Genomic DNA, 16,631 nt, shown 5'->3' on the forward strand with positions numbered 1-16,631 from the left:
CTGAATTATTACAATTAAACTATTAATAAAAAAATGCTGCAATAATAATATAACTTGAAATAAAAAAAAAACAGAAGACCCCATAGACACAATCCACAAAATAACACACGCTGGCATGTTGGTTTGCTTTTTCTTTATTTTTTTGGTCTTTTCTTGATTTTTTTCTGCTGTTTTTTTTTTTTTACAATTTTCTTGGTTTGCTATAGGCAAGATTTTTTGGCACTACATAATTTTCTCATTGGCCGTAATGTTCGATTTTCCTACCTAAAGCCTTTGTCCTTATGCAAGCAAAATAGGAATACAGCTAATAAAAATAAAGCGAATACATTTTAAATCCTTATTTTACACACAAAATAAAACACTTTTTGGACCCCTTCCAAAAATAGGGGTATTAAAATATTTGACATTTTGCATCACAAATCAATGCGATGATAAACAAATAAACGAAAGGAAAATAAAACATAAAAACTGTACAAAAATGATAAAATTCTTTTTTTAAAAGTTTCAAAACCAAATGATGCAAAGTTATTTTTTTCTATAAGGACCTTGGGCATTGGTTTAAAAAGTAAAGTGTCATTTTATTTCTTCTGTTGAATGTAGTTCATATTGCCGTGCCGATTGTGTTGAATAAGTGGATAATGTTGATTCGCCACCACCGAACCTGCAAGAAAAGCAGAGAAGAGCTTGCAAAATATTGTGTGTTAATATAAACCGAGCATCTGTGACCTGCTGTCAATACCCACAAGCATTCATTTCCATCCTTAATCTTGCCAAGTACTTAAAATAAATTACAGACAGATGGACACAACATGGATCAACAGAAATTAAGCCATAAAGAAAACACAAATGCACTGTCACAAACACAAGTTCACTTACGCTTGCATCTCCCGCCTGTCTCTTTCGACGTACCTTGTGAGATGAAGGGTTTGTTGGGCGGTTGCAGGTAGGGTGGCACGTGGTAGGGCATGTACGATGGGGACAGTGAATACTGAGCACCGTTGCCGGCCTCCCAGGACCGAGAGCCCTGATTCACAGCCCCATATTGAGATGAGAAATTAGGATCTGTAACAAACAGAAAAAAAGAATAGTGAACAGATGTATAAAATAATCCAAACACAAGAATCATTCAAACAAAGCCATTCTGAAGTCATCAGCTTTCACGGATTTCAAACAGTATAATCTACGTGTTGTGCTTTTTTCTTAAATTTAACCACAGCGATGATCAAATCTTGCAATATTATAAACCCTGGCCAAAACCACGTTGAAAGTGCTCAGTCTTAAACAGGTGATATCACCAAGTGAGCCCAACACACCTGTTAGACTTACCTGAGCTCAAACACAACATGTCTTTCTTTATCTAGTGAAGAGAGCAGCGAAATGTCCACACAAGTTGATTGTCATGACATTGGTGTTAGTGAGAACATTTAACCTTCACAAATATAAATAAAACTGAACACACACACACACACACAGTGATTGTGAGAACCACATCCGTGTACCTGTCTTATTTCCCACTGTGCCATTTCCCACTAGTGGCCCTGGATTGAGATGGTGATTTTGCCAGTGGTGACCCCTATCTCTTCCCGGACCGCCAACCCCCCCAGTCACCCGTCCCGCCGAGGGCTGGGCAAAAATGATGCTGGGGTCGTTTAGGTTCCCACCTCCGGTCCCACCCCCACCCCGCACGGCAAACTTCATGCCGGGCGAGGAAGCGTGCTGGACAGGTTTGGAGGACGACGCCCCTGAGCCCTGAATGATAGGACCGTGGACGGGCCAGGGACCTGGGATCAGGGGTGGCTGTGAGGGGTGGGAGGGCAGCAGACCCAGTGCAGATAGTCCGGGGCGGAACTGGTCCGGGTGAGGGTGCGCAAAGCTGAATACGTGAGGTTGGACCTTCTTCGATTGGGATGGTTTGGGGTGTCCAGCGGAGGTAGAAGAGGACGGGGAGTTCTTGCTGTTCTGGGGCGAGACGGACCCTTGGCTGTACGGAGAGGGTTGGGGGGAGTATGGAGGAGTCTGACGTGTATCAGACTGAAGAGAGAGATGGAAAAACAGATTAGAGGCGAGTCTACAATTCCTAAAGAACAATGCAATAAATGTTTTTACCTTGGTTGTGTGATATATATAAATATCTGCAATATACAGTATTAACCCTGATTTTGTTATATAGATATAAAATGAACAATAAATTCATAAATAAGATTCTTTTTAATCAATGCATCATCATTTTTGTGATGTACTATATTTTAACATTTAATATTGTGACAACAGTGGATGTTGGTTTGAGTCTATTTATCCATTTTAGAGCAAATATTTGTATAATAAATATAATACATAAATATAAATACATTAAATAAAAATATATAAAAATTAAATTGATGAAAAACAAGGTCAACTAGGTGTGTAACAATATATTGTGATACAAAATATTAAGACATCATATGTTGCTGTAGAGCTGTGGTGACATTGTGACGATATACGACATGACATATTTAATCCTATTAGTTGAGCTACTAACATGTGACCAGAATTAACGTGTTTTTTTTCAATAATTATGTGCTTTTCCTGGTTTAAGAAGTCGTCTCTTAAGGTTTAGCTTTATGTTGAAATTTAGTTTTCTCTTTCAGTGACGGACCTATTTAAAATTGATTCATTTACATTCAGAAAGTTTGATTGAACCTTCAATGTCGTCAATTCTGCAACGTGCAAAAAACATTTTTTTTAATGTTTTGGACATAAATCTGCTATTTGGATATTAAGTCTCATATTTTTAAATGTTGTTCTAAATGTTGAAATACATAATCGTTAACCCGGTATCGTGTCATGTATCGAATTTTGTTGTCACCAAAAGGTTTTGTTCACGTACACATTCAGAGGGCTGTCTGTTCCGACCGACTCGATCCTGGCCTGGTGCACCTTGAGGGATGGGGATGGACTGAGAAGACGCCATTGTCTGAACCATATGAGGTACTGTAAACAAAAGATCAACTCTGTTAAAGAAAACCACTATACTATTTCGAAAACCTTTACTGTTGAAAAGTATAAATGATTGATCTGTACCTGCCGCCCTCTGACGCAGGTGTTTATAATCCGGACAGTCTCTCCTCACGTGACCCATGTCACCACACTGAAAACAGCGTCTCTCTCTGGGTTCCCTGTCCTCCTCACGCGCATCCTCATCTCTTTCATTCTCCTTTTTCTTCATTCTGAAAACACAACGCAGTAGATCTAAAATCATGTACTGCTTGAATCACCCTATGTGCTGGAAATGAGAGAGCAATTTCACTCACGCCAGCATTCAAGAGGCTCATTTTTCTTGAAAAAGTTTAGATATAAAGAAATATTTCACCTGCGCCTTTTCGGGCAATCTTTCATATAGTGACCGATCTTTCCGCAGATCCGACAGCAGCGGTCATTCGGCGCCAACTCACCATCTGTCAACACCTGAGAGTCGAAGAAGTAATCCTGACAGAGAGAGAAGCAGGAACAGAGAGAGCAATACATTAAAAGTCATTTACACATCTCTTTTCGCACTGAAACCTTTTTATCGATGTGCATGTTTGTAACTCACAACTTCTGTTCCGGGATGAGGGTAAAACGGGGTGCCGAAGAGCTTTCTGCCATTGATAAAGGCTTTCATGATGAAGTTGGTCACTGCGCAAAGAAAAGACAACATTAAACCACATGTTTACTCTCAACATCAATCTTTTGACAGGTGAAGGTGTAAAGAAATATTCTTTCTGCTCACTTTTGCGAGAGACGCCTGCACCAAGGTTGTGGTTCAAGTCAAAGGGATCTGTTGTTAAAAACAAACCAAAAATGTCAGTTCTTCATCCGCACACAAAAAATTCTCAGACAGCCTAAACAGATGTTCGGACCTTCGATTGCGATGCATTTGGACGTCCACTGCTTCTCGAAGGTGGTGAGGCGCTTGTGTTGGCGGATGGAGATGACGTTCTCTTTAAAATCAAACTCTTCCGTGTAGAAACGCAGCAGGCCGAGCCAAAGCTCTCCAACCGACTCCTTGTTCTGATGAAGCTCCGGGAGACGCCGTCGCTGCACAGACACAGACACTCGGGTCAAACGTGAACTAAACCATAAGAACGATACAGTACATTCTGAAACGACGCTCACCATCTCAACGAGGTCATCGAAGAAGTAGGCGTTCCAGCCGTCGACCATCCTCTCAGGTGCAGAGTTCCCGTCAAAGATCTGCAGGACCAGCAACAGAACATTACAGAGCTGACCTGAACCCGTCCACAAGACATTTCTTAGATGTGCAGGTGTGTTTACCTCCTGTAGCACGGGTATGACCGGCGGCTGCCTCTGCTGGAGGTAGTAAAGCACCATGAGGATGTAAGCGTAGGACGAGAGACTTCCTCTGGAGGCGTCGCCGATGTCACAGCGCTAGAAGAACACACAGATTCAGTGCCACAAAGCACACGCTCACAGCCTTTCAATGCCAAAGCATCAACGTTTAACAAATGATCCACAAAAACCTGAGTTATAGCATCACAGCTTTAGCATGCAGGCAACATCCACAAACTGAAAGTGACTTACCTTTGCAAATACTTTCATAGTGTAACCCAGAAACTGCACACGAGGGTCTATAGCCGCATATGTGGCCAGCATCCGTGTGTTGTGTTGGGCCTGATAAACAAAACGCATCTATAAGAATCGGATTTACGTACACACACACACACACAAGAAAGCGTGCGCGTTCTTACCAGTGTGTTGTAGAGGCTGATGTCCCCCTCCAGTCCGCTCTGCCGGTGCTCAAACTTCACTATAGGCACTTTAGCAGTTGTGATGGGCAAGATGTTCCTCAGACCTGATCCACACAAACAAAGAGATCAGTTTCAGTTGAAGAAACACTCTTGAGACTGTGTTTCTCTTATGAGAAACATTCGTTACCTGTGTGCTTCTTCAAAATCTTCGCCAAACCTTCGATGATCTCCTTACCGTTCAGTTTCTGTGAGGAGAAACGGAACAGTGTGGAAATTGTTTTTCGATAGCGAATCTGAGTCTCGGCAGGTTCAAAGTATTAAAAAACTGTTTCGCAATGTATGAGACACAAAGAAAATGTAAACATGTACTACAGAGGTTAGAGATCAGGCTGTAATTTAAAACAGCAAAGCTGATCGTTTTGAAAACAGGAACAGACTTTCTTGGTTCAAACCGTTGTTTGTGTAGCACCCCCTGGTGGTGCGTGACACGACAGGAAATTAAAAGAAAGATTTTCCGATTTATGTGCAATTTCAATATGGTTTTATGCAGTTTTTTTTATCATTTTTCTGTAGTATGCTCGTGTTTTTCAAATGGTGGTGAGTGGGTTCTATTTGGAATGCCTAATTTTACCAAAGCTGGTACCTGATGACAAAATCTTACTGCTCTCTCTGGTTTTTAAGCCACTTTGGAAAAACGCATCTGCTAAACGTATAAAAGAAAATCTGAACCACTGGTTCTAAGGATATTACAGCAGAGAAAGAGATTTATTGATCGTAAAAAAAGGAAGTGGGCACATGAACAAAGAAATGACACCGAGAGAGCAAAGGGGGTAAAAACAAGCAACAGTTAAGCACCTCTGCTGTGTCATGACCCTCCAGCGTCATACAGATATCCAGATCACTGTCGCGGAAGCCGAAGCCATTCTTCGAAGAGCCGAACAGACAGAGCTGGGCCTTATCTGAGGATAAACGGAGTCCAAGAATCAGTAAAAGACCATTCTGGATCTTTTTATTATTTGGCAAAGTTCAGGAAAACCGTTGTACACACCGTTGTACTCTTTTCTAATGAAGCGCTCCAGACTGGCCAGGATCTGTTCTCTTTTCTGCTGCTCCCCGATAGACGGTGACAGCTCACCTACAAACACATAAACATCACCTGTGAACGTGTCGACAAACAGACGTGTGTCTTTCATCTGGTGCGGGGTGGAACGCTGGGCACTTACGGTAACAGAGCAGACAGAGGCCGTCCAGGATGTCTCTGAAACGCTCGCTCATGGGCGGCAGGGGCTTCAGCTCGATCTTCTTGAAGTCTTCAGGACACTCGTCCTTCAGGTGGCCGTCTCTCTTGCAGATGCTGCACACGACTGTCGGAGGCTGCGGAATAAACCAGGCACCCGATGTTTACCAGAAAAATGACCATAGTGAAGAAACAAAAATAAAGTGCATCCTTTTCACGTGCAAAGTACATCGATTTCCTTCATTACAAAACACAAACCAAAAGGTAATATAATTATAATATTGTCGGCAGTAGTTACCTTCCCCCCGGTGAAGATCATCCTGTCAAAGATGTAATGCATGTCCTCCGGAGCAACACTCTCAACCTGCAGCTGTTGCTCTTTCTCCTCCTCCTCCTCCTCATCACTGTCCATCATCATCAGGCCGTTCTGTGCCGAAGAGGACATGATAGTGGACGAGAGCTCTCGAGAAGCCGCTTCATCTGGCAGCCCAGCGTCCGTCTGAACAGCACTCGCCAGCAGCTTCCTAAAACCTGCCCTTAGAGTCTCATCTTCATCCTCCTCCTCATCATCACTGCTTTCCTCATCCTCCGCTTCTCCAGCATTCTTTAGATCCCGGCTGGTGCCGTCGCGAGCGTGCCGACGAGCCCTGGCTCTGCGTCTGGATTTTTTCCTCAGGTAGCCGCGGCTGCCGTTCGGACCGTTCCGGCTCTGAGGGCAGGCGAAGTACTTGTACGCTGTGCGGAAACGCTCCTGTATATACTCGAACACCATCTGACTGTTCAGACTACGAGCCACGTTCCTCTTCAACGCAAACGGGTCTAAAAGAATCAAGCCACACAATGTGCTCATTTACAAACTGTACTTTCTTTTAACGTATACATTACATTTGGAAAATGATTGGCTAACCACAGCTCTCTTACCCTCGATGGCGAGCCTGCGGCGTGGCCAGTTCTTCAGTTCCCGTGGCAACAGCTCTTTCAGACGGATGCTGATGATGTGTTCTTCCAGCGCAAACTCCAACGTGTAGAAACGCAGGAGCTCCAACCACAGCTGACCCAAAGACACACTTTCGACTTCTTCCAGTGTCAGACGAGCCTACAACGAAACCCACATTGTCATTTTCTAGGAGTCTTTAAAACAGTCTGGATGAGGAAGATGTCACACCAGGCGGTCACCTTGCCCGTCGCGCGGTCTCCCTTCTTTTCGGTCTTAACCGCGGAGCTCTTGGGACCCGATTTGCCTCTGTTCTCCCCGCGGCCCTCAGATGGAGGAGCGGGTCTGTGTTCCCATCCCACAAACAGAGTCGATTCCATCCCTGTCAGGTGATATTCATCCACACGCTTTACATCGAAGCCCTCGATCTGTTCAGACACACAAAAGAGCCAAACACATTTAGACGTTCGTTTTCCCTTCTGATGTTGCACTAAGCTTGTGTAATATCAGAGAAAGAATTTGAGAGACGTCTGTTCTCACCCAAGACCCCAGATAAACAGGCAGGATGGGATTTTCTCTCTGCTGCAGGAAGAAGATGACCATCAGAGACAGGGAGTATGATGGTATTCCACCTTCCGTCTGACAGTCAATGTGACACAGCTACAAATAAAAAAAAAAACTTTAGTCCACAGTCACAATGAGAAACACATCGTAGGCGAGTGTGTAAGCGAATCATACGTTGGCCCAGTAACGGAACGCCAGCGCTAGAGGCACCAGTCTCGGCTCCAGTGTAGCCAATGCTGCGAGATGATTGGTGGTAAGGCATGCGACATCATTGCCTGCGCTCACTTTGCACATTAACCCACTATGGAGACAAAACAATTCACATCAGTTTTGAGCAACTATTTTAATACACCCATCACAATATTTTAAGGATGTAACAATATCAAAATCTCACTGTACGATAATACCTCGGTATACGCTCCACGGAACGGTATTTATTGCGCTATTTAAAATGACAAATGATGACTTGGGATCCTCTTTTCTTTATCCTCTAATCATAACTGTTGCTTAGAGGTATGAGTTATAGTACGAGATGGGTCAAATGCCCTAAAAATGCCTTTAATAAAATAAAATCATTGCACCAGATGGACCATGACAAAGGTAACATCTATTATTTTTTCCTAACATTCTCTATGTTAGTCCCGGAAGACCTATCGTTTCACACAGTCATGTGACCACGGTACTATTGAGACAATTTTGCTATTGCGATAACACGATATCGATAATATTGCTACATCCCTACAATATTTATTCTGCTATTTTTCGCAAGTTTAAAAGCCTTTGAAGTACGTTTGTTTGTTTTGTTGGCGTTGTAAAACTGACCTCGTCACATCTCTGCAGAAGACGACAGGGACTTTGGCATGAAAATCAGACTCCACCTCTGTAAACTCCTCTGGAAACAAAAGTGAAACTGGAGTTAAACTGAGCTCTCGAAACTTTCTTTTGCGCGTAAAGTGATAGGTAGTCAAGCTAAATATGCGGAACTTATCGTCGGCAAGGAATCAATTCCTAAATAAAGAAACGCTATTAGTCATATCCCATTTTTGTTTGATGTGCAGTTAAACGTTCATTAAACGTGAGGTTCTCTAAGACGTTAGGACAGATGTTTGACTAACGTCGTAAACTAAAAGCTTCTGTAGGTAAATGAAGGCACACCCACCGCTGTTCTTTAAGATCTCCAGCACCTGGATCAACACATCAGGCTGAGTCATCTGCAAAACACGCACGCGATCACGTGATCATTCAGTGATTTATGTGCAGTAGAGAAAGGTCATATATGTGAAATATACGTCCACACTCACAGTGGAGGGATAAGACACATCGATGTTGATGTCACTGGTTTTGAAGGCGAAGCGCGTGAGGCAGGAGCCGTACAGGCGAAGAGAACACGCTGCATGAGAAAGAGAAACATCCCTGACCTTCGGTTGAAAAAACATACAGAGTTTACAGACATGCATGAGGGAAGTCGTTTTGCGTACTGGTGAGTGGTTTACATATAATGTCCTCCATGCGGAGCGCCACGGCATGCCTCTGCTGGAAGTCTTCCTCTGAGATGCCGTGCACCTTTGCCACCTCCAGCACGACGGAGTCTAGCGCCTTCATCTGGGCGGGAGAGGGAGGAGGAAGCGCCCGTAACTCATTCTCCTCCTGTTTCTCCTGCAAAGAGACACAATACAGCCAATCACACGGTGAGAATGTATAACTAAACAACACGTGTGAGCAATTTAAATAATAAAAAAGATCACTAGTTTAAGACTCAATCCGGGATTATAGTTTAGACTTGATAAGATAAAGCCCAGTGTTCTTACCATAATGTTCTTCCTGTGTCGTTTCTCTTTAATATGCTTGTATGCACCCTGGATGTTCTCCACGTGGACTGAACACAGTTTGCATAGATACTGGAAATTTGGGTACTCTGGAGATTGCTGTGGGAATACACAGTGACACGGAAACCCATCAGAACGCACGCAAGACATCAGAAATGCACACGGTCAGCAGACGTGCGAATGGGAGAGCGTCAATGGCCCGTTGACGGGATTTTGTTTGTTTCAGAAAAGTGAACGACCCACAGTCATTCAAAAACAAATCACCCTGTGAGTGTTGACTGATACTTACTGCTGATCTGATTTACATTCCTACTGAAATTACATAACTGTGCATTCACACCGCCAGCGACAAAGCGAGGCGATGTCATTCCTTTCAATGGAGAGCCGGCGACAGTGACCGTTGGCGATAGGAGGTGGGCGTGTCTAGCGACGCGACAAAGTTGAGATTTGCTTAACTTTATGCGACTTTCGGACGCGACGACCAATAGGAGGACAGCAGCGGAGCTCACGTCATCATCTCTCGTCAGTTACTGCAGGGTTTGTTTATAAATCTTAATAGAGCAACCAAAGCTAAGAACGTCTTCTAACCACCTCGTAGCACTGAACGCACAGTTAAAGGTCAAAGATAATCAATGATAGTTTGGTAATAGTAGCCACTTCATTCCCTCAAATTTAACGGTTACTAACAGCTAAACATTGCAAATAACCGATTACTTAAAACCTTAAATGAATGTTCGAGGTTTGTAGTTCAGAATTCAGAGGCAGCAAAAAGAGCCTGTTGTTTTAGAAGTGGAAATGTGAAACATTTTGTTTAAGCTCACCCAAGCTGAAAAACGTTATCTAATTTGGCAGGTTAGAAACTCGTATGAGGCTTGTCTTTTCCTTAAGAGCCATTTACGGGATTCAAAATGACCAAGTTAGTGTTATCCGTTTTATCATTTTATAACACCGTAGCTAAACATTGTGCCAAGACGTCTCAAGTATTGCCTGAACACATCTATGGTATGTCTGACCTTGAGCAGTCGGTGAATGTAGTCTCTCTGAAGTCTGTCCTCAGCCTGTTTGAGTCCCAGCTGCTGGTCAGAGGTCAGATCTCCCACCTCTGTGACCTCTGCTACAGACCCGCCCCTTTGTCTACCTGCCTCCACACCTGAGATTTAAAGGAACAGGCCAACCATTAAAGGGATAGCTCACATTAAATAAAAATTCTTTCATTTTCATGTCATTCCAAACCTGTATAACTTTTTTCTGCACAACACAAAATAGGCAGGATATTATGAAGAATGTTGGTAACCAAACAACATTGAACCCCATTGTATGAACACAAAACCAGAGACATTTCAATGTGTGTGAGCAATTTAAGTAAGCTAGCTTAAAATAACACGCAACCACACACAAAAACAAGGGAATGGGTTTTCATTTTCTCACCAGGCATCTTGTCTCTAGCCATGACGATGTTCTTCTGCGTTGAGTGCTCCTCCGGTGTGCTGGGCAGTGGTGTTGCTCCTACGTCTTTACTCGGTCCACTGTTTCGGCCTGGAATTTTGCTCTCCGGGGTTTGCTGACGGGCATCGCTCTGCTGGGTCTTCCCCTTCCCCCTCTCCCCAGAATTGGTTCTGCCCGTGAGCCTGCGGGCTTTGCCCCTCCCCTGTTCCTGAGTGCTGCCAGTGTTGGCCCTGCCACCGCTATGGCCGCCCTGAAACTCCTCTTTCACTCGGAGGACAGCATCTTTACTTTGGCGGGGGGATTTTGTATTGTCCTTCTGTGGTTTGGAGGAAGAACCACTGCCCCGGTTTGAACGGGATGGTTTGACCACCTTCACGGGGCTCTTGGGGTCCTCCATATCGCTCCACTACTCACCCGACGAGACTGAAGAAAAGCCCAAAGGGCTCTGGATTTAAGATTTCTGGAAATGAAACGGGAAAGAATTAGAATATAGATAACTACAAATGTTTGACCAATGAAAGAGATGGGGCTGCGCAATCATGGGAAAAATGATAACAGCGATTATTTCGCTCAAAATTTTAATCACGGTTAATAAGCACGGTTATTTTGTAAGTTCAGTACTTTTGTTTTTAATTTCACTTCAGCGTGTTTATTAGGCCTATACTTTACAGTAGGGGTGTTCGGTTCCGGGTTTTTTGGAGTCGACTCCGATTCTCGACTCCCACTTTTGGGAGTCGATGGAATCGACACTTCGACTCCATTTACTGTCATTCAAAACGGGCTCAGGAATACGAATATAAAATAAATGAATGAACTTCAGCTTGGGAACGTTGGGCTGGCAACCAATCTCCAAAGTCACTAGCAAATACACATGCATTTGTGCATATAACACCATCACAGAGAGTTTTTTATGCTGTCAGACCAGTTACTCCTTTCTGGTCCTAAACCGATGTGGTTTTCCAAGCGCACGCAGCGCAAGGACATGACGGCCCAGGTCTAACCGTAGCTGTAGACTTATGGTAAAGCTAAGACATTTCGTTTCCTTTATTGTTTTTATATTTTTTATTGCATCGATTTTGGAGAGTTACAGTTACACAAATGAATATGTTTTGTACGTAAAGACACCGCGTTTCATTGTTTTGAATTGAGGCTCCGTAAATGTGCGCTAAACAAGCCTAAAACATTTATTTATTTTCGTTTAAGAGTTTATATATTCACCCAGGGCTAAGTTCAACACTTTAAAAAAAAGGCATTGAGCCTACCTTGTGTTCTTTTCTTAATGTAACTCATTGCAAAATAACTCAAAATATCAACATGTAATTTTAAAACCAACAAATATGTTATAATAATAACCCAGCAACATTAACTTAATATATGATTTGTGACTTCTAGGGCTGCAACAACTAATCGATAAAATCGATAATGAAATTCATTGTCAACGAATTTCATTATCGATTAGTTGGTCTGTGACGTCACTTGCGAGCTGCGCAGTTATAAATCTAGCGCATCGTCTTCCCTTTTAAAATTACCGTTTTAGATGTGTCTCTCAGTGCAGCATGAGCTGCGCAGTTTTAAAGTCAGATGTGGTTCTCCGTGGATGCGTCTCTTCGTGCTGCGCGAGATGCGCAGTTTAAAAGTCACACGTGTCTCTCCGTGCTGCGCGAGATGCGCAGTTTTAAAGTCACACGTGACTCTCCGTGCAGTGCGAGGTGCGCAGTTTTAAAGTCACACGTGTCTCTCCGTGCAGCGCGAGGTGCGCAGTTTTAAAGTCACACGTGTCTCTCCGTGCAGCGCGAGGTGCGCAGTTTTAAAGTCACACGTGTCTCTCCGTGCAGCGCGAGGTGCGCAGTTTTAAAGTCACACGTGTCTCTCCGTGCAGCGCGAGGTGCGCAGTTTTAAAGTCACACGTGTCTCTCCGTGCAGCGCGAGGTGCGCAGTTTTAAAGTCACACGTGTCTCTCCGTGCAGCGCGAGGTGCGCAGTTTTAAAGTCACACGTGTCTCTCCGTGCAGCGCGAGGTGCGCAGTTTTAAAGTCACACGTGTCTCTCCGTGCAGCGCGAGGTGCGCAGTTTTAAAGTCACACGTGTCTCTCCGTGCAGCGCGAGGTGCGCAGTTTTAAAGTCACACGTGTCTCTCCGTGCAGCGCGAGGTGCGCAGTTTTAAAGTCACACGTGTCTCTCCGTGCAGCGCGAGGTGCGCAGTTTTAAAGTCACACGTGTCTCTCCGTGCAGCGCGAGGTGCGCAGTTTTAAAGTCACACGTGTCTCTCCGTGCAGCGCGAGGTGCGCAGTTTTAAAGTCACACGTGTCTCTCCGTGCAGCGCGAGGTGCGCAGTTTTAAAGTCACACGTGTCTCTCCGTGCAGCGCGAGGTGCACAGTTTTAAAGTCAGATGTGTTTTGCATGCATCTCTTCAAGCTGCGCAGTTTTAAAGTTTAAAGGGGAGAGGTGTTTTAAATGACAAAATTAAAGATTATATTAGTAAAACCCAATTTGTGGCGTTTGCCAAGTACATAATAGGCTAAATACCCTGATTTGGTGGTTTATTTAGTTCAGAGGTGGGTAACGAAGTACATTTACTTGAGTACTGTACTTAAGTACACTTTTTGAGTATTTGTACATAAGTATTACTTTTTCCGTTTACTTTTTACTGTACTTCACTACATTTGAATGACAAATATCTCAATTTTCATGGCACAAAAAAATGATTTCCTTGGCCGACCCTCCCCTCGCTCCCACGTTTGGGAGAGACTATTGTCAGTTGCTTCTAATATGACACACCTGAATCAACTCACCAGGTGTTTTAATTTTGGAGACATTCACAACATTTTGGGAGAAGGCTAATGAGTTCAGTTGTGTATACTTTTCCCATATCTGATTTACTTATTATAAGCAAAAGATGTAATTAATTTTATCCGATTAATCGAAAAAAATCGCCCAACTAATCGATTATCAAAATAATCGTTAGTTGCAGCCCTAGTGACTTCCTGACTGTTGCTCTTTTTTACTTTTTTTTTTAAGATGGTTGAAACACTTTATAATTTGTTTCCACAAACTTGATTTTGATTTGTGTCCAGTTATGCGCACAGACTCATATTTAAGCATAGCGCCACGCTTTCATTTAAAGCAACTTACAAAGTCTTAACAGTCGTTTAGAGAAATAAAAGCTTGAAGAGGGACAGACGAAATATAGGAGAGTTTTTAATAAGAATTATTTAGAACTGAATGAGATCGGATTGAAGTGAAGAAGGAACGGGAAATATTGTGTGTAATTTTGTGAGCGAACAAGTAGGCGTCGCTCATGCTCTGATTACCGCAGTGTTTTCGATCGGCTGTAAACGTGTACAATCAGAGAGAGAGGTATGACTTTTACCTGATTGGTTTTTAAATGTTATTCGTTGCTTTGCACCAATCACAAAGACAATGTAACCGATTTGAGTCAATGACAACATTAAAAATTACGGAGTCGACGAGTCGATTCCGACTTTAGGGACATTAAGAGTCGAGGAATCGACTCTTTTGGAGTCGACTCCCCATCCCTACTTTACAGCCAATGAATATGTTATAATCTGCTGCCATTGAACTTCTTCAACACCGTATTTCAAAGCACGCAATCAATTATTGAAACACTCAACCACAAAAATGAACATTTTGTGACCTTCCATTTTTGATTTCTTGTGTTTTTTTAATAAATCATTACTATTGTTCACCCTTCTGTGGGTTTTGCAAAAAAGTATTAAAATGGTAGAAATGCAGTTTTTTTATTTCCTGTAAAGTGGCAGTTTAAAAGATTCAAGCTTTGCGATGATTTTCTGAATTTCTGACCTTATCGGGAGTTTTGTGCTTGCTTTTAAAACATTAATATCACAACGATTATGCTCAATTAATTGTGGGAAGCATAAATTGTTACCAAGATTAGCCCTAGAAAGAGATTAAATTGTACGGAACTGGACAACAAATCTGTGAAATTCTGGCTATTTTTGGAATAGAGTATCACATAGCAACACAGTATAGCGCGTTATTTTTTTTAATAGCCCAGTTTTTGTCACTATTGTTATATGACCTCATTATCAGTAAGTTATTCGACATGTGCACAAGATGTCAGTGACACTTGTACATTGAAATGCATGATGTGAGGCTCAGACATTCATAACAATAATTACTATAAAAAATATTATTTACATATTAGCATATATACAAACATACTAGCATGTGTGGTGTTGTCTTCAAATGCAGCTCATTGTCAATGGTGGAATTTATGGATGAAAGTATATTCTTGTAAATAAGGTATGTGTGCAAAGCATGTCAATAGAATGGAAACACTGAGGGAAAACTATGCGTTTAAAAAATTATTACATCTTATAATACTTTCGGTTCATGATATCACAATAGAAAGGAGGAGTCGAGTCAAATGCATTGTATTGTTGCATACACCATTCAATGCATTGTGCTCACAGTACAGGTATTTTATACATACAAAAACAGCACAATACTATATAATGCTGATTGACAGCTACTGAATACACACCCTGTGTCAAAACTATGATTTTTAAGTAATTTCACAATTTTTGAACAATAAAGATTCAAACGGAGATAAAGGATGATAAACATTAGCATCCATGACCTAAGTCGACATTATTAGAACTTTGCAAGATGACACAAATCACAAACTTATTCATAAAATTAAGCATTAGGTTTAAAAGAGCAAGATGGTTAAGAGTTCAACATGAGCATTTGCTTTAGTTTTGAACATCTGCGTTTTGGTTTCAGGTGCACAAATGTGTATCCGTTCATCTCCTGCCAGCTGCAAGAGTAAATGACCTGTAGGCCCCAAGAAATACAAAACTACAGGTAAACAAAAACTACACAGTGCCCAAACATTAATGATGGCATTTCTAAATGAATCTGTCCAGAGTCATCACTCAGAATAGTGCTGTTTGTTTATTGATTACCCGCTAGCATGCTAAAAACATTCGCTTCATGTAACCTTGCAATGAGGAAAACATTGACAACGCATAGACACGACGACAACAGCTCGCTTTAACTGCATTCACAACTTCTTTGTGTGAGAGTTTTGTATACTTACAGCCGTCTAACATCTCACGAAAACGAATTTTATGAACACTTTCACAACTTCTGTCTATTTATACGGACTTAGCTCTCGCGTCGCGCTGCATACGCCTCGCGCATCCCCACTCTCGTTTATTGACTTTTCTTCTTACCTGAATTCTCTAACGTGCGATCAATCAGCAGTACATGCCGAACGCGGGCGTCAGGGGGTGCGTTGGTGAGCGCTGTCGCTTCGGCGGCGCGTTACACGCCGTAAATCGCTGCCCTCAGATTGTTGTTGTTTTCGGCCCTGCTCGAGACAGCGAGCACGCACGCCATGTTAACTCAGCTCGCGCGAAGCATTGTGGGCCGATGCTCACGTCATTGCGTCAAGCGGAGAAAACGAAACCACAACCGTGGTCATCCAATAATAAGTACATTTTTTAATTCTGCATAGAATCTATCCTTGCAATGAATTTTTGGGCAAGTAACTGTTACTTTGATATAGATTATATGCACTTAGTAGTGAGAATGAAAGCATTTGTCAGTTATTTCTTTCATATAATGCGTCTTCAAATTTCTGGAATGATCTGAGTTTCTTTACTGTTTTTTTTTTTTAAATAAACATGTCTATGTATTAAAGATGTTTGTTATTTTAAACCTAAACCTAAAGTAATTTTTGTATTCCTGTAGCAAAAACACATAGAGGTATTTCATGTAATGTAAACAATATAATTATTATATATTGTATATATAATATTTATTTTTGTTCCTTTTCCTTTTTACGGTTATATGTATTTATATGTTTTTATTTTTACTTTGTTTAAATAAGTTTGTTCATTGTAAAAAAC

The 16,631-nt window shown here is 42.2% G+C and overlaps 1 protein-coding gene across 2 annotated transcripts; it reads right to left on the reverse strand.

Moving 5' to 3' along the window:
* Nucleotides 1-127: 127 nt before the first annotated feature.
* Nucleotides 128-16,156, reverse strand: tut4 (terminal uridylyl transferase 4). Of its 2 annotated transcripts, none has more exons than XM_057319840.1 (30): nucleotides 15,954-16,156; nucleotides 10,717-11,194; nucleotides 10,302-10,438; nucleotides 9,271-9,387; nucleotides 8,941-9,118; nucleotides 8,764-8,852; nucleotides 8,622-8,673; nucleotides 8,285-8,354; nucleotides 7,637-7,763; nucleotides 7,439-7,558; nucleotides 7,141-7,326; nucleotides 6,886-7,060; nucleotides 6,263-6,783; nucleotides 5,951-6,101; nucleotides 5,776-5,862; nucleotides 5,583-5,686; nucleotides 4,915-4,972; nucleotides 4,728-4,831; nucleotides 4,561-4,650; nucleotides 4,294-4,407; nucleotides 4,135-4,212; nucleotides 3,879-4,056; nucleotides 3,749-3,796; nucleotides 3,572-3,654; nucleotides 3,350-3,465; nucleotides 3,061-3,206; nucleotides 2,867-2,970; nucleotides 1,500-2,031; nucleotides 910-1,062; nucleotides 128-661 (listed from the first exon to the last, which is right to left on the reverse strand). In XM_057319840.1, exons 2-30 carry the CDS (start codon nucleotides 11,129-11,131, stop codon nucleotides 579-581), a joined length of 4,416 nt encoding a protein of 1,471 aa, XP_057175823.1. In that variant the 5' UTR covers nucleotides 11,132-11,194; nucleotides 15,954-16,156; the 3' UTR covers nucleotides 128-578. The 2 variants fall into 2 exon arrangements, with proteins under 2 accessions (XP_057175823.1, XP_057175822.1); XM_057319839.1 differs by having other exon boundaries at nucleotides 877-1,062.
* Nucleotides 16,157-16,631: the final 475 nt, after the last annotated feature.

The sequence above is a fragment of the Triplophysa rosa genome, linkage group LG21 (genome assembly GCF_024868665.1).
Source record: "Triplophysa rosa linkage group LG21, Trosa_1v2, whole genome shotgun sequence".
Taxonomy (NCBI): Eukaryota; Metazoa; Chordata; class Actinopteri; order Cypriniformes; family Nemacheilidae; genus Triplophysa; species Triplophysa rosa.

Bases quoted from the DNA above. Each gene is read 5' to 3' on its own strand.
- tut4 (XM_057319839.1), bottom strand. From the start codon at position 11,131: ATGGAGGACCCCAAGAGCCCCGTGAAGGTGGTCAAACCATCCCGTTCA. The intron at 2,032-2,866 runs GTACGTGAACAA...CTCTCTCTTCAG, and splicing joins ACAGACAGCCCTCTGAATGT to TCTGATACACGTCAGACTCC. The intron at 662-876 runs GTAAGTGAACTT...CTTTTCTTGCAG, and splicing joins GACAGGCGGGAGATGCAAGC to GTTCGGTGGTGGCGAATCAA.